This window comes from Haematobia irritans, chromosome 4 (assembly GCF_050003625.1).
Source record: "Haematobia irritans isolate KBUSLIRL chromosome 4, ASM5000362v1, whole genome shotgun sequence".
Classification (NCBI taxonomy): Eukaryota; Metazoa; Arthropoda; class Insecta; order Diptera; family Muscidae; genus Haematobia; species Haematobia irritans.
The window spans coordinates 80718234-80741789 of record NC_134400.1 but is presented as its reverse complement, the minus strand read 5'-3'; the positions used below and the strand labels follow the sequence as shown (position 1 = coordinate 80741789).

The window sequence follows — 23556 nt, the reverse complement described above, 5'->3', positions numbered from 1 at the left end:
ACGCTACGTAAGGAGTGTTTCTGTTTCTAATTTGAAGTGCGTTTAGATTTTTTGTGTGTTTGCAGTAGAGGTGCGCGCGTGACTGAAATTTCCCTCACACTCACGCACATTCACGAAGCAAAATGTTTATTCACGCACGCTCACGCACGCTCACGCACGCTCACGCATGATACGTGTGGTAGCCAATTCCACTCACGCACATTCACGAAATGAAAACCAGTACTCACGCACGAACTAATTTTAAAGACTCACATTCACGCACAATTCACGTGATTCACGACATTTTCCAAACGGAAATCAGCATAGGTAACAAAATTCAAAAATTGAATATAGTTCGAGAGCTAAATTAATTTCAATTTACATACGAGTATGAATTAAATATTGATTTTTTTCGTGAGGGTGATTTTGCAGAAATTTTATTCACGCACACTCACGAACCGATTTTATTTCCCACGCACGCACACGCACGATATATTCATTTTAGTCCCCTTCACTCACATTCACGAGAGTTCCTTCAAATTTTGTTCACGACTCACGTGATTTACGCGTGAATCACGCGTGACACGAAAATTTCGTGTCACGCGCACACCTCTAGTTTTCAGCGTAACAGGTTAGGTTAGGATAGGTATTATGGCAGCCTCACTTAGACTATTCAGCCCATTGTGATACCACAGTGGTGAACCTTTTTCTTATCACTGAGTGCTGCCCGATTCTATGCTTAGCTCAATGAAAAGGGGCCTCCTTTTTATATCCGAGTCCCAACGTCGTTCTACATTGCGGTGTTCGGTCGAAACTGGGGTTGAACTAGAGTGATCAAAACCGTTCGGTGAAAATCGGTTTTCGTTTTGCACCGATTGTCGGTTTCGTATCAAATCCCATTTTCGCTGGACCGGTGTTTTTAATAATATAAAAACCGGTTTTCAGTTTTTTATTTTCAATGTAAACTGAAATAAGAAAACTTCCCGAATGTGTTTTTTGCGCACTTCAAACTCTTTTCTGAACATTTCCAACATAGTGTTCGTCTAAACTGTCAAATGAAATACGTTAGTTTTATAAAGAAATCCCAGGGATAATTCAATGAAATATACCCAAATGGTGCTTGTTCAATTAGTAGCGTATATTTTGTCAACAAAATCTATGACATTACTTACGTTATTATAATTATACTTAATTTGGGGTACTTTTCTGTAGAAAATGATCTATGTTTGTTAATATTTTGAAAAACAACAAAATTATTCTTCGAAAGCCAAATATATACAATAACATTTTTAGTTGAAGAAGCTCTTCAACATCGTCTTTAATATAACATGTATGAAATGTTCACAAAAAGCATATGAAAAAAAAAAAACATTTTAATGTTTATCTGCGGTATTGTTACGACAATTACAGCCAAGGAATTTAATTTTGACATTAAAACATTGGAGTATTTTTTTTCCTTTATTTATATTAAATTAAGCGTTTTTGCTACATTTGGGAAAACCCGGTTGTGTCGGTTATTTATTTTTTAAAACACCGCCCATGGTCCGATTTTTTAGAACTGAGAAAACCCGACTTAAAAAAAAACGGTTTTTTGATCACTCTAGGTTGAAGCCATGATCCTATTTATGCAAGACGGGCATGCTAACCATTGCACCACCGTAGCTTCCTAAGATCTCAGAATTACTATGCTGATTTTGACCAATTTTTATATGCATGTTAATACAGGCTGCGCAATATTAAGTTTTTTTTTTTTTGTATTTTGTTCGTTGATTTGATTATCGTGATAACCCCATTCTCTGTTTTGCTGAAAGCGTTGGGTGCTTAATCGGTGAGTAGAGGCCCAATACCGGATCATACCTAACCTACCTTTTTGAAAAATAGATTAAAAATATTTCCAAACAAAAACTTTTTTATGGATCTATATATATGACATCCAAACTATGTTTTTTTATTTGTTTGTATGTGCCGGGTAATCTCGGAAACGGCTGAACCGATTTAGTTGTAATTTTCGGAGAACGTAGCGGGTGTTCATGTGGTGAAAACAGGGTTCCTCTTTTTTCTCATATTTGGGTGAAATTTTCAAGGACCAAGTCATCCTCTGGGCTGCTAACTTCAGGGCGCAGTGGACGTGTTTCGACTGAAGTTATAAATTTGGGCAATGACCAAGAGTTAGGCCCAATTAGTCGACCTGTAGACGGGTCGACGATTTTCGAAATTTCTTTCTTGAGGTAATCCCTTAAGAAAGAGATTCAAGGAACGCAGAAATGCTCTGTATATTGTAAAGAAATTAGTATCAGTTGACCAGAGCACGTTGTCGGCTAAGCAAAGTAATTCTTTAAAATGGTCGCAAGGAATTTTTGAAGCTGGCAAAAGGGAACGTTCGCCGGATGAGTTGCCAGCTTTTAAAAGGGATCAAAGATCGTTTGGCTTTCATTATATCCAAATGAAGATATACGAAAAGGATCAGCCAAAGGATTACGACTCAGACAAGTCTCTGCCTGAATCAGAAATGAGCAAATCTGCTTGCGAAGTGGAGGGTCATACCAAACACTGTATTATTGCTAAAAATGAACTTAACATGTTTCAATGTACAATACAGACACTGTCGTTGACAGTTTAGAAATGGCGAAATGCAAATATTGGGTATCTTCAGTCTACATGGGACATGACAGGGAGATGCCTCCATGTGCCATTAAGACCTTAGGTTAGGTTAGGTGACAGCCCGATGTATCAGGCTCACTTAGACTATTCAGTCCATTGTGATACCACATTGGTGAACTTCTCTCCTATCACTGAGTGCTGGCCGATTCCAAGTTAAGCTCAATGACAAGGCACCTTCTTTTTATAGCCGAGTACGAACGGCGTTCCACATTGCAGAGAAACTTTGAAACATTCAGAAATGTCACCAGCATTACTGAGGTAGGAAAATCCACCGCAGAAAAACTTTTTGGTGTTAGGTTGATGTAGGAATCGAATCCACGACCTTGTCTATGCAAGGCGGCATACTAACCATTGCACCACGGTGGCTACCTGTTAGACCTTGGTTGAGGAGTCTGTGAAAACAAAGACAAAACTCATTATGGGATACCATGCAAATGCACTTCATAATATATGCGAAAGTAGTATATATATATATATATATATATATATATATATATATATATATATATATATATATATATATATATATATATATATATATATATATATATATATATATATATATATATATATATATATATATATATATATATATATATATATATATATATATATATATATATATATATATCTGATTTCGCAATGCGACCGACTTTTTGAAAATTGGACCCAAATTGTCAGATTTGCTAGAAATTTTCAGGGAAGGTTGAAGGGGGCATCTAGACAAAGATTCGCTACTTTTTTCGATATTTTGTCGGGGAGGTGCTCTCCCCTTTGTTTTATTTTTTTAAGTCCAGTGAAAAAAAAAAAAAACAAAATTATGAAAATTTGCAGAAAACCTGGGGAAGGTTATGAAATTAATATGAAGTACCCGAGATTTTAATATTTGGTCTGGGAAGGGGGCAGTGAAATTCACAAAGGACGCTGTGAAAAGGTTGTAAAAATAATATAGGGAATCTGATTTTGTGTTGTTTGAACAGGAAGGGGGCAGTGAAATTCACAAAGGACGCTGTGAAAAGGTTGTAAAAATAGTATAGGGAACCTGATTTTGTGTTGTTTGAACAGGAAGGGGACGGGAAAGGGAACCCATGCACTGCTTTTTGAAAATTGGGCTTATGTTCTCTGATTAGGTTGAAATTTTCAGCGAAGGTTGGGGGTGGGGCACAGTGCTTCGATCCCACACAACGAATGGACAAAAATGGAAGGAGGCGAGCAAAACTTCCCTACAATGCCTCCTTCAAAACTAAGACAAATGCGCAGTTTGGTTCCGATCGGACCACTCCGTCATGTACCTCCCATACAAAGGGATCAAAAGTATCTGTATGCAATATTTTGAATTATAGGAGAGGACTGTATTATTTTATGTGTTACTAAAATATAGAAATATACCCAATAAAAAGAAAAAAACCAAAAAAATGTTTTTCAGAATTCCGAATAAAATAGTTCCATAAGAAAAATATTTTCTTATTTACAAAAATCCGTAGTTAAACCAATGTTAAATTTAACTTGTACTTATTGCAAAAAATTATTTGTTTCTATTGTTTAACTAACTATTAACTATTGTATGGTTAAAATGATCATGATTTGGCGTAAATGATTTTCTTCTTTTCTTTTGTCATTGAGCTTAACATTCAATCGGGCAGCACTCAGTGATAAGGGAAAAGTTCACCATTGTAGTATCACAATGGACTGAATAGTTTAAGTGAGCCTGAAATATCGGGATGCACTATACCTAACGTACTTTTTATTTTTCTTCTTTGAGAGAGTGTACTTTCGTGAACTGCAGTATAAAAGTACTGCGGGACATTAAATTTTCCTGGTTTTAACAACGCTTTATGGAAATCGCAAAATATGGGGTACCAATTAGTTAAATTTTCGCCCGAGGTTCATTCTTCCTACACCGAAAAAAAGTGAACTGTTTTATAGGAAGAATGAACTACCACGCACGAAAATTGAACTAAATTTTACTCCATATTTTGAGATTTCCACAAAGCGTTGTTAAAACCAGGAAGTTTTAATGCTCTGTTGTACTTTTTAACTGCAGTTTACGAAATTACATCATCTCATAGAAGAAAAAATTAACTAAAAGTAAAGAAAATCATTGGCGCTAAATCATGAGCATTTTAACCATACAGTAGTTCATTCTTACTATTTTTGGGAATCGTACGGAAATTTTCATTTATTTTAGTTCATATTGAACTTATGTGTGCGGTCATTGAACTTTATACTCACGTTTAGTTCATAAAATTTTTGAGACATACTTAAAAAAATTAAGATTTCATTAAGCTGTGGAAAATTTCGAAAAAAATAATAAAATTTAAATACAAGCAAATAATTTTTTTCCAATAAAAATAAGTTAAATTTAGCGTTAGTTTAACTACGAATTTTTTTCTGTGTATAAAGCAGTTTACTTTTTTCCGGCGTAGGAAAAGTAATACAAATTTAAAACTTTAGACAATTCATTTAAATACAATTTATGGATTTATGCTTCTGAAGGTCAGTACTATATTCGCTTTTCGCTTTATTAAAACAGTTCAATACAGACAAAAAAGTGTCTCGTAAATTTAAGCAGATTTTTACTATAATTTATTACAAAAACTTTCCAGAATTTTAGTTAATTTTTCGTATCTTCAACGAAAATTAACTACCCGAAAGGAAATTTTGCAAATTTTAAGTAGCAATCGTTTAGTTCATGGCCTACAAAATACGATGGAAATTTCCTTAAAAATGTTCTTAACTGGTAGTTAAAAATTCTTTTGCCATACTACAAAACTACATGTGAAATATTAAGTTCTTTCTGAAAAAAATATTAAGTTCTTTCTAAAAAAAAGTGCAACTTACTATAAGATTTTTTGTATGAGAAAATATTTGTTTACGAAAATTGAACTTGAAAGCGGATAGCAATTTCTTACTGGCAATTCCTATAGTTAATAATAGTTGGTCAAAAATGGGTAGATAACATTTCATAAATTATTGACAATTTTAAGTTAAACGTTTCATCGTTCATAAACTGATGTGCATTTACGAATATATTCTTAGAGTAAATTGTCATCAGATGTGATGAACTATTGCATAGTACATAGATCTTTATCGGCAAAGTGGAATGTGATTAATGTAAAGATGATTTTACTAGAATTTTGTTTGAGACTGAGAGCATGCATATAAAGGGTGATTTGTTAAGAGCTTGATAACTTTAAAAAAAAAAAAAACGCATACAATTTGCAAAATCTCATCGGTTCTTTATTTGAAACGTTAGATTGGTCCATGACATTTACTTTTTGAAGATAATTTCATTTAAATGTTGACCGCGGCTGCGTCTTAGGTGGTCCATTCGGAAAGTCCAATTTTGGGCAACTTTTTCGAGCATTTCGGCCTGAATAGCCCGAATTTCTTCGGAAATGTTGTCTTCCAAAGCTGGAATAGTTGCTGGCTTATTTCTGTAGACTTTAGACTTGACGTAGCCCCACAAAAAATAGTCTAAAGGCGTCAAATCGCATGATCTTGGTGGCCAACTTACCGGTCCATTTCTTGAGATGAATTGTTCTCCGAAGTTTTCCCTCAAAATGGCCATAGAATCGCGAGCTGTGTGGCATGTAGCGCCATCTTGTTGAAACCACATGTCAACCAAGTTCAGTTCTTCCATTTTTGGCAACAAAAAGTTTGTTAGCATCGAACGATAGCGATCGCCATTCACCGTAACGTTGCGTCCAACAGCATCTTTGAAAAAATACGGTCCAATGATTCCACCAGCGTACAAACCACACCAAACAGTGCATTTTTCGGGATGCATGGGCAGTTCTTGAACGGCTTCTGGTTGCTCTTCACTCCAAATGCGGCAATTTTGCTTATTTACGTAACCATTCAACCAGAAATGAGCCTCATCGCTGAACAAAATTTGTCGATAAAAAAGCGGATTTTCTGCCAACTTTTCTAGGGCCCATTCACTGAAAATTCGACGTTGTGGCTCGTTAGTAAGTCTATTCATGATGAAATGTCAAAGCATACTGAGCATCTTTCTCTTTGACACCATGTCTGAAATCCCACGTGATCTGTCAAATACTAATGCATGAAAATCCTAACCTCAAAAGAATCACCCTTTATGAGAGCAATGCAATAATGAGAAATGGTAGCGAGTGCTGGGTATGTTGTGTACAGTGATGCCAACTCCCGAAGGGCAAAAAGCACCAAAAATACCACTTTCCATCAATGCTATACTAAAACAAGTATATACGGCCGTAAGTTCGGCCAGGCCGAAGCTTATGTACCCTCCACCTTGGATTGCGTAGAAACTTCTATTGAAGACTGTCATCCACAATCGATTTACTTGGGTTGCGGTAACTTTTGCCGATGACAAGGTATCTTAAAACTTCCTAATACCGTAACATATACCACGTAGTCCATACGTGGTATATATTAAACTTAAAATGGCCGATTAAATACGTATATAATTAAGTTTGACAAAATTTTGTATAGAAATAAAATTTTGACAACATTTTCTGTAGAAGTAATATTTGGACAAAATTTTCTATAGAAATACGATTTTAACAAAATTTTCTATAGAAATAAATTTTTTACTAAATTTGCAAAAGATTTAAAATTTTGACAACATTCTCTATAGAATTAAAATTTTGAAAACATTTTCTACAGAAATAAAATTTTGTCAAAATTTTCTATAGAAATAAAATTTGACAAAATTTTCTATAGGAATAAAATTTTGACATATTTTGCTAGATTATTTTTGCTCGAGTGGCAAGCATGATTATGAACCGATATGGACCAATTTTTGTGTGATTGGGGATCGGCTATATATAACTATAGACCGATATGGACCAATTTTGGCATGGTTATTAACACCACGTTGCAAATTTCAACCGGATCGGATGAATTTTGCTCGTCCAAGTGGCTCCGGAGTTAAAATCTGGGGATCGGTTTATATAGGGGCTATGTATAATTATGGACTGATTTGGACCAATTTTTGAATGGTTCTTAGAGACCATATACTAATATCATGTACCAAATTTCAGCCGGATCGGATGAAATTTGCTTCTCCGCAAACCAAATCTGGGAATCGGTTTATATGGGGGCTATATATAATTATGGACCGATATGGACCAATTTTTGCATGATTGTTAGAGACCATATACTAACACCACGTACCAAATTTCAACCGGATCGGATGAATTTTGCTCCTCTAAGAGGCTCCGGAGTTCAAATCTGGGGATCGGTTTATATGGGGGCTATATATAATTATGGACCGATATGGACCAATTTTTGCATGGTTGTTAGAGACCATATACCAACACCATGTACCAAATTTCAGCCGGATCGGATGAAATTTGCTTCTCTTAGAGCAATCGCAAGCCAAATTTGGGGGTCCGTTTATATGGGGGCTATACGTAAAAGTGGACCGATATGGACCAATTTTTGCATGATTGTTAGAGACCATATACTAACACGATGTTCCAAATTTCAGCCGGATCGGATGAAATTTGCTTCTCTTAGAGCAATCGCAAGCCAAATTTGGGGGTCCGTTTATATGGGGGCTATACGTAAAAGTGGACCGATATGGCCCATTTGCAATACCATCCGACTTACATCAATAACAACTACTTGTGCCAAGTTTGAAGTCGATAGCTTGTTTCGTTCGGAAGTTAGCGTGATTTCAACAGACGGACGGACGGACGGACGTGCTCAGATCGACTCAGAATTTCACCACGACCCAGAATATATATACTTTATGGGGTCTTAGAGCAATATTTCGATGTGTTACAAACGGAATGACAAAGTTAATATACCCCCATCCTATGGTGGAGGGTATAAAAATACCTACGATGAATAAAAAAAGGATAAGTCAAAATGTCCAAACAGCGAGTTTAAATGAACTACTCTCTGTTCCACGTGGTCATAATTTTTATTCACAAAAAACATTGTATTAAGAACTTGCATCATAAGTTTGTATAATAAAGTACTTAAAGAAAGTTTAATTTTAATATATGAAAATTTTCATAATCGTAAAACGGGTTTTTGTTCCTTTAATTATTTAATTTCTCTGTACTGTGGAATGATTGATTTAAAATTAGTTTAATCGTCGACATTTTAAAGAGACTGTTAACCAATTATTACACTAGCCAACAGTCGTTTTGTGAATTGGTTCTAGCATAATTTTTCTCATTGATTTTGACCTACTAAACACGAAAATGAGTTTTAAAAAATTTTGTGTCGATTGGTTTTCGAGATACAAATTTTTGAACTTTTTTTTTAATTTTTGGAGGTACACTTACAATTTTGAGCATATCTTTCATCTTCTTTGACCTATTTGATCCTAGTGCTACTCAAATTAAAGAAAATTTAGCCGTCTACAACTCATTCTCGTTTTCAAATCGGGTAAGTAGTTTGATATAGTTTTTTCTGCCACATTACTAAAAAAACGCCGTTTTTTAACCTTTTTAAGCCGCCAACATCCAAACTACTTACCCGATTTGAAAATGAGAAAGAGTTGTATACGGCTAAATTTTCTTTAATTTGAGTAGCACTAGGATCAAATAGGTCAAAGAAGATGAAAGATGTGCTCAAAATTGTAAGTGTACCTCCAAAAATTAAAAAAAAAGTTCAAAAATTTGTATCTCGAAAACCAATTGACAGAAAATTTTTTAAAACTCATTTTCGTGTTTAGTAGGTCAAAATCAATGAGAAAAATTATGCTAGAACCAATTCACAGAGAAAATTTTGTTATTTGTGACCTAGTGTTATTATCGGGTTTCCCACAAAATAAGCAAGTAAACCAAAATAATACTGGCCTTTTAACTTGGTAGGGGTATATAAATCTTATGGTGTTGTAAAAATGAACTAAAATACAATGTTATAGATGAACTAAATTTTAAGAGAAAAAAATCTTAAGGGCTAAATCATGGTCAATATTACTACAGTTTAGTTCATTTTGCAATGGAAAAGGGTTCACTGTTTTTTCAGTGTACAAACTTTTGCAAAAATTTTATTTTTTGAAGTTAACAGATAGTAAACAATGCCACTAAGATGGCCAAAAAGGCAAATGTGTTCAAATTAAATAAAAAAATAACAATAATGTTACACAATTGTGTTTTTGTGGAAGATAGTTGAAAACAAACACAAACTAAAATTTAAAACTCAAACCACAATTTTCGACCAAAACGCTTAAAATTCAAACATGTTTTAAAAATAGTTCTAGTCAATTATAGCAGAATTGTATTTTTCGAAGCTCGATACCACAGAAAACAGAAATTTGAATAAGCACATATCTTTTGCCTCTTTCGAAACACTGTGTGTCGTCTACACAAAGATACGCTAAATCATTTTTCAATATTTGGTCGGGCCTTTTTTTTAGTATATTAAAAAATTAAAATTATGAAAGTATGGTGTACCTGATTTTTAGATATTTACATGAAATTGATAGGTAAAGTATACGGTATATGTTCGGCGAAGGCAGTTCTACCGGTCCGGTCGGAGCAAAACAAAAAACCGGTACACCGGTTTTCACCGACCGGTTTTTGTAACTCTACTCTACTCTTATAAGAGATTATTTCGATTTTTTCAGAAGGATTATCTATTATCTCATCGCTCGAAGGTTATGGTTGACTAAGTTAACGCAAAATGTTCCTAAAATTATGCTTCGGAAGACGCAGCGAAGTGGTCCGGGTAGAAATACAAAGTTCTTCGCTATTACCATAATTTCAGATGACATTTTCAGTGAATAAATTTGTCCACAGTATGACGCTTTTTTAATTTGTGGGACATTTGGTGCAATGGTGAGTTCGTCCACCTAACATACAATGGGTCATGTGTTTAATCTCTGTTTCGACCAAACCCAACCTGAAACTGTCATAGGGCGTATGTCTTAATTTTAACAATTCGCTACATTGATTCGCATTAATTCTTCGTATAAATAAATATAAAAAAGTATTTCAGTATTGCTGATTCCAGTTGAAAAAAAAAATCTTAACAAATTTCGAGAAATGAAACGGTACGCTTTTCAAATATTTTTGTGGAACCTTTCATTATTCTATTTGTCCTTGTCTTTTTTTTATAAGCGTTAAAATTCTGTAGTGAAAATTAATTCCATATGTTGAAGGTCATTTGTAGATTTACATGAAAAGTAATGACTAGGAAAGAACGTCTAAAGTTTGTTTGCTGGGTAATAATAATATTACCAGTTTATAATTTATTATTTTTTTGATGTTTTTTAATGGTTTGCTTTTAAAGTCATTCATTAAAATTCCCAATTTAAACTCGACTTATGACAGTATGTCACGAAAAAAGTCTTTAAAATAAGCTCTTGTAAGAAACCTTTCTTTTTTTTAGCGATTTTCATTTTTATAGTCAAGCAACAAAACATCACTAAATTCAAGGATGATTTCTATACATTATTTAATATATTTTTCATATTTTTCATTGATTTCATTTCAAAAGAATTTTCTTTTTCTTTGTGAATTACCCATTAACCTGATACCTATTGAATCGTTTAATTCTACGGAGTTAATAGTTTCAATAAAAAATGTCTATGCTAACGACTATATTTTTTTTCAGTGTAATTGTTATTATATGAGTGAGAGCGGGAATAATTTAAGGGTTTCTTACTTACATATGATTTCGTTAAGTATCCTTATACACGCTTTTCCATTGTCTATGTCTTCTGAGTAGAAATCTTGGAAATTTGGAATGGACGCAAACATGACACCGCACAAATTATGCATGTTGGAATAGAGTTCATCAGTATGCTCATCCGATAAGTAGTAGGCGGCAACATGATCTGGCAGGATATTCTAGATATTCGTCGATTCATGGGGAAATATGAAATAAGCAAATTGTCTTATAGTTTTATTTGTTCTGTACTTGATTTGTTTTATACCTTGATTAGTGTATCATTCAGTGCTCTATTTGATTTCATATTGGTTAATTCGCGTTCTGCCTGTTCTTTCCAGATGAAATCCAATCGTGATGTAACCTATGTAAGAAGACATTTTATATATTGATTTTATTATGGTTGGGAGACAGCATGGGTGAAATTATTTTCTTTTCAAATCAGTTGGCAGAGAGATGTTGTTTGATGTTAATACCACAAAAATTACACTTTAACCCCCATTTTCATGAAACTACGTTAGTGCTATGTTAGCTAAGGAACTTTTAAGTCGTGATATGTACATATCTGTCAACTTGCGTATATATTCCATATGCCAGTTAGAAACTTAACTGCTAAAAAAATGTCCATTTTTCTTCCTGTTAACTGGCAGTTAAAGCATAACGGTGCTACATGAAAATGGCCGTAAGGGAAAAATTTTAACCACAAAGTTTATAAAATCAATCCTGAGTCAATTCAAAAATTAATTCAATTTGGACTTCGGAAAAAGCACTCGATTATCAAACAAGTTCATAGGGTCACCGATAATATTGAAAAAGCCTTCGAGAAAAAACAAGTCTGCTCCGCTGTATTCTTGGACATTTCCAAAGCTTATGATGGAGTATGGCATGATGGTCTCCTTCTAAAGCTCAGCAGATTACTTCCAAAGAATTATTGTGAGATTCTTAGCTCATATCTGAGTAATCGATTTGATAGAGTATGCCAAGATAACGAATTTAGAAATCTATATTAAATATTTGTAGGTGTTCCGCAGGGCAGTATACTTGGACCTATGCTGCGTCTACTTTACACTCAGGATATGCCTGTTAACGAATATTGTTTCATTGGAACATTTGCTGATGACACAGTTTTAATGTCAACTGGAAAAAATACAGATGTATCCGTACATAACCTCCAGGCGTCTTTAAACAAGGTTCACCAATGGACAAAAAACTGGGGTCTGAAGCTCAACAGTAGCAAACCTGTTCATGTTGACTTTGCGATAATTACCTCAAGATACAAACCCCTAAAAATAGGCAATGAGCAAGTGCCAAAATATCTTGGTTTTACACTGGATTCTAAATTAAATTGGAAAATTCATATCGATAAAAAGTGCGAAGAACTAAATATTCAATAACGTAGTCTAAGCTGGTTAATTGAAAAAACTTCAGTCCTCTCCACAGATAATAAACTCTTAATATATAAACAAGCATTAAAACCAATATGGATATAAGGTTTCAAAACAAAGTGATAAGAAGTGCAGTAAACGCTCCATGGTATGTCCGAAATATTGACCCCAACCGAGACTTAAAAATGACTACGATCAAAGAGGAAATTTCTAGAATTGCAGAAAAACACCGTATCTTCCTACAGAACCATACAAATCGCGAATTCCGTAATTTACTCCATACTTCCAATCAACCTAGAAGATCGTGCCGCTTCAAACCACATGATTTATTAACTCGCTTTAATATATGAAAGCATTAATTTAAAATAAAAATTTTACAACAATAATTGTCCTAGTTTAGTCTTAGGATATTGTAATATAGGTACATATTTATTTATTTTATTTATTTATTTATTCAGCTATGGTAAGCCAGATTCAAGATAAATTCAATAATACAATAAGTTTATAATTACGTTAAAAAAAAATACGGACCAGGAAAAAAATAAGTAAGGATAAAAAAACTGGGTTTTATGAACAAAATAGATAGATTCAACTTCTTTAAAATGTGACTATTACAACCAGAAAAAACAAGTAAGGAAAGTCTAAAGTCGGGCGGGGCCGACTATATTATACCCTGCACCACTCTGTAGATCTAAATTTTCGATACCATATCACATCCGTCAAATGTGTTGGGGGCTATATATAAAGGTTTGTCCCAAATACATACATTTACGTATCACTCGATCTGGACAGAATTTGATAGACTTCTACAAAATTTATAGACTCAAAATTTAAGTCTGCTAATGCACTAGGATGGAACACAATGTTAGTAAAAAAAATATGGGAAACATTTAAATCTGAAGCAATTTTAAGGAAACTTCGCAAAAATTTATTTATGATTCATCACTCAATATATATGTATTAGAAGTTTAGGAAAATTAGAGTCATTTTTACAACTTTTCGACTAAGAAGTGGCGATTTTACAAGGAAAATATTGATATTTTGACCATTTTCGTCGAAATCAGAAAAACATATATATGGGAGCTATATCTAAATCAGAACCGATTCCAACCAAATTTGGCACGCATAGCAACAATGCTAATTCTACTCCCTGTGCAAAATTTCAACAAAATCGGAATTAAAAATTGGCCTCTGTGGTCATATGAGTGTAAATCGGGCGAAAGCTATATATGGGAGCTATATCTAAATCTGAACCGATTTCAACCAAATTTGGCACGCATAGCAACAATGCTAATTCCACTCCCTGTGCAAAATTTCAACTAAATCGGAGTTAAAAATTGGCCTCTGTGGTCATATGAGTGTAAATCGGGCGAAAACTATATATGGGAGCTATATCTAAATCTGAACCGATTTCAACCAAATTTGGCACGCATAACTACAATGCTAATTCTACTCCCTGTGCAAAATTTCAACTAAATCGGAGGAAAAAATTGGTCTCTGTGGTCATATGAGTGTAAATCGGGCGAAAGCTATATATGGGAGCTATATCTAAATCTGAACCGATTTCAACTAAATTTGGCACGCATAGGTATAATGCTAATTCTACTCCTTGTGCAAAATTTCAACCAAATTGGAGTAAAACTCTGGCTTCTGGGACCGTATTAGTCCATATCGGGCGAAAGCTATATATGGGAACTGTATCTAAATCTGAACCGATTTCAACTAAATTTGGCACGCATAGCTACAATGCTAATTCTACTCCCTGTGCAAAATTTCAACCAAATTGGAGTAAAACTCTGGCTTCTGGGACCGTATTAGTCCATATCGGGCAAAATATATATATGGGAGCTATATCTAAATCTGAACCGATTTCAATACAATTGTGCACATTTGACTATACTACCAATTGTACTCCTAGTGCAAAATTTCAACCAAATTGGGGTAATACTCAGGCTTCTAGGGCCGTATAAGTGCATATCGGGCGAAAGATATATATGGGAGCTATATCTAAATCTGAACCGATTTCTTCCAAAATCAATAGGGTTCTATTTTGACCCAAAACACATACTTGTGTCAAATTCGAAGTCGATTGGGCTTAACCCTTGGTTACAAAAATGTGTTCACGGACAGACGGACATGGCTATATCGACTCAGGAGCCCACCCTAAGCATTTTTGTCAAAGACACCATGTGTCTATCTCGTCTCCTTCTGGGTGTTGCAAACATATGCACTAACTTATAATACCCTGTTCCACAGTGTGGCGCAGGGTATAAAAAGAAGTTGAGAAGAAAAAAAAACTGGTGTACGTTGGCATAATAACGGTATAGTCACAAGCAGGAACAAAACAATATAAGCCGGTGACAGCAACAATTGAAGTGATCAGATTACAGGAAATCGGTGAGACGACAATCAGGAAACAGTAAATAGAAGAGACACATGGAACGGTAGAGGCAGGAACAATTTGCTGACAGATGAGATAGGTTAGCAGGAACAACTTGGAAGGCAGGAACAGTGATACGATCAGAACAGGAGAGAAGTTTACTGGAACAATTCTCGAGACAGCCAATTTTCAAGGTACAGAGAAAAAAGACTTAGGTAGAATTATAACGAAGTTCCATGGCAAAGCTTAAAGTGGTGTTCGATGCTGGGCGACGTGTATCAAAACCCGTTTATCAGTATGTACCGGATTCTACTCTATCAACATAACATTGATAACTGGGAGATTCCTATAAGTCTATTGATTGTTAATAAATAAACTACTGGTTAGTCACTTCTTCATAATAGAGACTAGTTGTAGTATAAGTTAAGCATCATATATGTATTTGCTTAAATAAATAAATAAAAAAAATTAAATGATTCCATTAAAAACTGTTGATGGTACACTAACTAATTTTGTCATTTTCTACATCGAAATATTAGTCTCAGACCCCATAAAGTATATACACGCAAAGGAAAAAAACGTTTGGAAAACGTGTACCGAAAACGTTTTTCTTTTGTTGGAGTTTTTTGAATTGCTTCGAAAATTTTAAACTTTTATCACCAAAAAAATTCGTTTGTTACAAAATTTTTATTTTTTCAATAAAAAAAGTTATTTTTGAAACAACAACACAGTCCATTTCGTTTACATCAAACACTGTTCTTTTCTGACTTTAGGTCTTTAATAAGACACATTTTACAGTTCAAAATTTAATATACTCCAAGGTAATGTTGAACATTTTTTCGGAATCTTCCGAACATATCTGGAATATATGTAAAAAACAAAAAAACTTTGATCGAAGCAGGGATCGAACCCACGACCCTTGGCATGCAAGTCGGACGTATCAACCACTGCTCCACGGTGCCAAACTAAATGTTTGTTTCTGTTAAATAAGCTTTGTTTGTTCGGTTCGTGGGCGCCGCAAGCTATGCTATATAAATATAACTTATATGGATATTTATCTATTGATGACCATAACAGGTACATAGCTCAGTGGTTAGTGTGTTGGCTTACAAAGTGCATGGTCCGCGGTTCGATTCTCCGTCCAGGCGAAAGTTAAAAAAAAAAATTTTAAAATTTATAAAATCGTATAATTTCTTCTACATTGTTGGTATTACATGAAAATGTGTTAAGAACAAAAAAACCTCGTGGATGTGAGGAAGATGTGAGGGAAAATGCTATTAGCAAGAAAACAATGTTTTTTTGAGTTTGTCTTTATGAAATTGTTTTTACATCCTGGAAAAGAATAAACGTTTATCAGAAAAAGTATATACTTTTCTTCCAAATACACTTCCTTACAGCGAAAAGCAAATCAGAAACGAACTTTGTTTGTCTAAAATTTCGTTTAGGAGGAAAGAATTATTTTTTTGCGTGTATATTCTCGCCATGGTGAATTTCTGATTCGATCTTGCAATGTCCGTTCGTCTGTTGAAATAACGCTAACTTTCGAACGCAACAAGCTATCCACTTTAAATTTGACACAAGTAGTGATATTCGTCGGATGGTATTGCAATTGACCACTTTTACGTATAAAAAATATATATTTTCGGAATTTGTTCAAACAAAAAATTGTTTGTATTGCGGTTTCACAGAAATTGCTCTCTTTTGATTCTCTCGCTGTGTTAATTTGATATCTTTCGTCAACCCTCCCGGTTTCTATCTCTATTTCTTTCTCTATACTCTCTCACAACATATATATGTTTACTCGAAATTTGTAAATTTATATATGTTTACATTCACACATATATAATTTTTATGAAACATGTATGCCCCAAACATTTAGTGTTAGTTTGGGAACATTACATGTTTGCACTTAAATATATTGTGTTTAAAAATTGTGCCCGCAACACATTTTGTTTATATCGAAACATACACCCAGAAAAAAGTGACCGCTTCTTTAAGTTAAAATGAACTCATTGTGAAGAAAGTTGAACTTCGTGTAGCGCCAAAGACATTTTTATTTGTTTGAACGATGGAAGATTAGTTAACATCTTCCTATATTAATGTACCACTACACTATAGAATGAAAAATTTAACTGAATTGAATTCATATATGGAATGATTTTATTGAACTTTTTTCATTCATTTGGACAAATCTCACATATTTGTGGTAAACCTTTTACTTCAAAATTAGAACTGCTTACCTTTGTTATACCCACCACCATAGAATGGTGACGGGGGTATAATAAGTTTGTCATTCCGTTTGTAAGACATAGAAATATCGATTTCTTGCTATATAAAGTATATATATTCTTGATCAGGGAGAAATTCTAAGACGATATAACGATGTCCGTCTGTCCGTCTGTCTGCTGTAATCACGCTACAGTCTTCAATAATGAAGCAAACGTGCTGAAATTTTGCACAAACTCGTCTTTTGTCTGTAGGCAGGTCAAGTTCGAAGATAGGCTATATCGGTTCAGGTTTTGATATAGTCCCCATATAAACCGACCTCCCGATTTGGGGTCCTGGGCTTATAGAAATCGTAGTTTTTATCTAATTTGCCTGAAAATTGAAATCTAGAGGTATTTTATGACCATAAAGAGGTGTGCCAAAAATGGTGAGTATCGGTCCATGTTTTGGTATAGCCCCCATATAGACCGATCTCCCGATTTTACTTCTTGGGCTTATAGAAACCGCAGTTTTTATTCAATTTACCTGAAATTGGAAATCTAGAGGTATTGTAGGACTACAAATACGTGTGCCAAGAATTGTGAGTATCGGTCCATATTTTGGTATATCCCCCATATAGACCGATCTCCCGATTTTACTTCTTGGGCTTATAGAAACCGCAGTTTTTATTCAATTTACCTGAAATTGGAAATCTAGAGGTATTGTAGGACTACAAATACGTGTGCCAAAAATTGTGAGTACCGGTCCATGTTTTGGTATGGTCCCCATATAAAACGACCTCCCGATTTGGGTTCTTGGGCTTATAGAAACCGTAGTTTTTATCCAATTTGTCTGAAATTGGAAATCTAGAGGTATTTTAAGACCGTAAAGAGGTGTGCCGAAAATTGTGAATATCGGCCCATATTTTGGTATAGCCCCCATATAGACCGATTTCCCGATTTTACTTCTTGGGCTTCTAGAATCCGAAGTTTTTACCCTATTTGCCTGAAATTGGAAATCTAGAGGTATTTTCGGATCATAAAGAGGTGTGACGAAAACGGTGAGTATCGGTCCCCCATAAGAACGATCTCCCGATTTAACTCTTTGGGTTTCTAGAAACCGTAGTTTTTATCTGATTTGCCTGAAATTTTAAATATTCTGGTATTTTAGGCTCACAAAAACGTGTATCGGATTAAGTTTTTATCGGTCCATTTGGTAATACCTCCATATAGACCGACTTCACTTCTCGAGGGTGTAGAAGGCGCACTGATCATGAAAATTGCTTGAAACTCAATGTAAAATTTTCAGATTTTACTTCTACAAATCAAGACGTTATTTTATAATTTTCTTGCACACTTACAAGAGATATTAATGATTCCTCTAAAACTCAAACAAAAATGGTTCTTATAAATCCAGAATCTGATATAATCCTCATAGGTGAAATCTTTAAATTTATCTTCGGGAAGTGTCCTCAAGTCCTCAAGCCCTCCTGAAATTTCAAAGGAAACCCTTATATTTGGTTCATGGTGGTGGGTATTTAAGATTCGGCCCGGCCGAACTTAGTGCTGTATATACTTGTTTTTAAATACAGTTTTATTTATTTATATAGGAAGTTTTTTCTTCAATAAAAGACATGTTTTATTAATATATTAAATATATTTATTAAGAATCAACAGCATCGACTGTCCTTGAAATATTAGTTTATTATTCCACTATTTCCAATTTCCATGTAATGCTACCAACTGTAAAACGTAATGGTTTTCTTCTTCTTGTTCCTTTCACTTTTAATATGATGCTGCGTAACGATTTTGTCCTCCTTTTACAATTTCAATACCTACAAATATAAACAATCATAAACCAATTTTTTCACAAAAGGTTAGCGTCACTGTATGAATGTTACCTGATAATTGAAGATTCCAAAATGAAGACGAATGAAGGGGTTGTTATTCTGCTGCTGTTTTCTTTCTTTATACACCATCACGAACATTGATAGACTTATTGTTTGTTATTTATGTTCAATAATTTTGAAAACCAATTTGATGTTATTTTACTATATCATTTTTTAACAATCTCTCCTTATACCATAACAACGCGATTCCAACTAAAAACAAGTATATACGGCCGTAAGTTCGGCCAGGCCGAAGCTTATGTACCCTCCATCATGGATTGCGTAGAAACTTCTTCTAAACACTGCCATCCACAATCGAATTACTTAAGTTGCGGTAACGCTTGCCGATGGCAAGGTATCTTAAAACCTCCTAACACCATCTTCTAAAATGTATGTAAGTCCATACGTGGTATATATTAAATCAAAAAAGATCGATCCAATACGTATACAGTTCAGTTTGACAAAGTAGACATAAAATTTTGACAAAATTTTCTACAGAAATAAAATTTTAACAAAATTTTCTATAGAAATAAAATTTTCACAAAATTTTCTATAGAAATAAACTCTTGACAAAATTTTCTATAGAAATAAAATCTTAGGTTAGGTTAGGTTATGTGGCAGCCCGATGTATCAGGCTCACTTAGACTATTCAGTCCATTGTGATACCACAGTGGTGAACTTCTCTCTTATCACTGAGTGCTGCCCGATTCCATGTTAAGCTCAATGACAAGGGACCTCCTTTTTATAGCCGAGTCCGAACGGCGTTCCACATTGGAGTGAAACCACTTAGAGAAGCTTTGAAACCCTCAGAAATGTCACCAGCATTACTGAGGTGGGATAATCCACCGCTGAAAAACTTTTTGGTGTTCGGTCGTAGCACGAATCGATCCCACGACCTTGTGTATGCAAGGCGGGCATGCTAACCATTGCACCACGGTGGCTCCCAAATAAAATCTTGGTAGATTATTTTTGGCTCGAGTGGCAACCATGATTATGAACCGAATAAAATTTGGATAAAATTTTCTATAGAAATAAAATTTTGACAATGATGAAAATTTTATTATGAACCGAATACAATTTTAACAAAATTTTCTCTAGAAATAAAATTTTGACAAAATTTTCTATAGAAATAAAATTTTGGTAGACTATTTTTGGCTCTAGTGGCAACCATGATTATGAACCGATATGGACCACTTTTTGTGTGATTGGACCAATTTTGGTATGGTGGTTAGCGACCATATACTAACACCACGTTCCTAATTTGAACCGGATCGGATGAATTTTGCTCCTCCAAGAGGCTCCGGAGGTCAAATCTGGAGAACGTTTTATATGGGCGCTATATATAATTATGGGCCGATGTGGACCAATTTTTGCATGGGTTTTAGATACCATATACCAATATCATGTACCAAATTTCAGGCGGATCGGATGAAATTTGCTCCTCTTTGAGGCTCCGGAACCCAAATCTGGGGTACAGTTTATATGGGCGCTATATATAATTATGGACCGATGTGGACCAATTTTTGCATGGTTGTTAGAGGCCATATACCAACATCATGTACCAAATTTCAGCCGGATCGGATGAAATTTGCTTCCCTTTGAGGCTCCGCAAGCCAAATCTGGGGATCGGTTTATATGGGGACTATATATAATTATGGGCCGATGTAGACCAATTTTTGCATGGTTGTTAGAGGCCATATACCAACACCATGTACCAAATTTCAGCCGGATCGGATGAAATATGCTTCTCTTAGAGGCTCCACAAGCCAAATCTGGGGATCGGTTTATATGGGGGCTATATATAATTAAGGACCGATATGGACCAATTTTTGCATGGTTGTTAGAGACCATATAGTAACATCATGTACCAAATTTCAGCCGGATCGGATGAAATTTTCTTCTCTTTGAGGCTCCGCAAGCCAAATCTGGGGTTCGGTTTATATGGGGGCTATATATAATTATGGACCGATGTGGACCAATTTTGGCATGGTTTTTAGAGACCATATACTAACACCATGTACCAAATTTCAGCCGGATCGGATGAAATGTGCTTCTTTTTTAGGCTCCGCAAACCAAATCTGGGGATCGGTTTATATGGGGGCTATATATAATTATGGACCGATGTGGACCAATTTTTGCACGGTTGTTAGGGACCATATACCAACACCATGTACCAAATTTCAGCCGGATCGGATGAAATATGCTTCTGTTAGAGGCTCCACAAGCCAAATCTGAGGGTCCCTTTATATGGGGGCTATACGTAAAAGTGGACCGATATGGCCCATTTTCAATACCATCCGACCTACATCGATAACAACTACTTGTGCCAAGTTTCAAGTCTATAGCTTGTTTCGTTCGGAAGTTAGCGTGATTTCAACAGACGGACGGACGGACGGACGGACGGTCATGCTTAGATCGACTCAGAATTTCACCACGACCCAGAATATATATACTTTATGGGGTCTTAGAGCAATATTTCGATGTGTTACAAACGGAATGACAAAGTTAATATACCCCCATCCTATGATGGAGGGTATAAAAAGATCGATCCAATACGTATACAATTCAGTTTGACAAAGTAGACATAAAATTTTGACAAAATTTTCTACAGAAATAAAATTTTAACAAAATTTTCTATAGAAATAAAATTTTCACAAAATTTTCTATAGAAATAAACTCTTGACAAAATTTTCTATAGAAATAAAATCTTGGTAGATTATTTTTGGCTCGAGTGGCAACCATGATTATGAACCGAATAAAATTTGGATAAAATTTTCTATAGAAATAAAATTTTGACAATGATGAAAATTTTATTATGAACCGAATACAATTTTAACAAAATTTTCTCTAGAAATAAAATTTTGACAAAATTTTCTATAGAAATAAAATTTTGACAAAATTTTCTATAGAAATAAAATTTTGGTAGACTATTTTTGGCTCTAGTGGCAACCATGATTATGAACCGATATGGACCACTTTTTGTGTGATTGGACCAATTTTGGTATGGTGGTTAGCGACCATATACTAACACCACGTTCCTAATTTGAACCGGATCGGATGAATTTTGCTCCTCCAAGAGGCTCCGGAGGTCAAATCTGGAGAACGTTTTATATGGGCGCTATATATAATTATGGGCCGATGTGGACCAATTTTTGCATGGGTTTTAGATACCATATACCAATATCATGTACCAAATTTCAGGCGGATCGGATGAAATTTGCTCCTCTTTGAGGCTCCGGAACCCAAATCTGGGGATCGGTTTATATGGGCGCTATATATAATTATGGACCGATGTGGACCAATTTTTGCATGGTTGTTAGAGACCATATACCAACATCATGTACCAAATTTTAGCCTGATCGGATGAAATTTGCTTCTCTTTGAGGCTCCGCAAGCCAAATCTGGGGATCGGTTTATATGGGGACTATATATAATTATGGGCCGATGTAGACCAATTTTTGCATGGTTGTTAGAGGCCATATACCAACACCATGTACCAAATTTCAGCCGGATCGGATGAAATATGCTTCTCTTAGAGGCTCCACAAGCCAAATCTGGGGATCGGTTTATATGGGGGCTATATATAATTAAGGACCGATATGGACCAATTTTTGCATGGTTGTTAGAGACCATATAGTAACATCATGTACCAAATTTCAGCCGGATCGGATGAAATTTTCTTCTCTTTGAGGCTCCGCAAGCCAAATCTGGGGATCGGTTTATATGGGGGCTATATATAATTATGGACCGATGTGGACCAATTTTGGCATGGTTATTAGAGACCATATACTAACACCATGTACCAAATTTCAGCCGGATCGGATGAAATTTGCTTCTTTTTTAGGCTCCGCAAACCAAACCTGGGGATCGGTTTATATGGGGGCTATATATAATTATGGACCGATGTGGACCAATTTTTGCACGGTTGTTAGGGACCATATACCAACACCATGTACCAAATTTCAGCCGGATCGGATGAAATATGCTTCTGTTAGAGGCTCCACAAGCCAAATCTGAGGGTCCCTTTATATGGGGGCTATACGTAAAAGTGGACCGATATGGCCCATTTTCAATACCATCCGACCTACATCGATAACAACTACTTGTGCCAAGTTTCAAGTCTATAGCTTGTTTCGTTCGGAAGTTAGCGTGATTTCAACAGACGGACGGACGGACGGACGGACGGACGGACGGACGGACATGCTTAGATCGACTCAGAATTTCACCACGACCCAGAATATATATACTTTATGGGGTCTTAGAGCAATATTTCGATGTGTTACAAACGGAATGACAAAGTTAATATACCCCCATCCTATGATGGAGGGTATAAAAACAACCCACGCGGAAAATATCAATTACATCGATGACAGGTATCGATAAAAGAAATATAGGAAAATTTCCTATATTTAACAAGTGTGGTTCCTTACGTTTTGAATGGATTG

At 35.0% G+C, this 23556-nt stretch overlaps 1 protein-coding gene across 2 annotated transcripts in view; it reads right to left on the bottom strand.

Annotated features, from left to right (window-relative positions):
* Positions 1-23556, bottom strand: part of Ac78C (adenylyl cyclase 78C) — a 291397-nt gene that overhangs the window by 1567 nt on the left and 266274 nt on the right. For both annotated transcript variants that reach the window (XM_075304668.1, XM_075304669.1), the window contains 2 exons: positions 11522-11617; positions 11255-11435 (listed from right to left, as the gene is read on the bottom strand). In XM_075304668.1, the coding sequence (XP_075160783.1) occupies positions 11255-11435; positions 11522-11617 (277 nt within the window). The remainder of the gene's footprint in view (positions 1-11254; positions 11436-11521; positions 11618-23556) is intronic.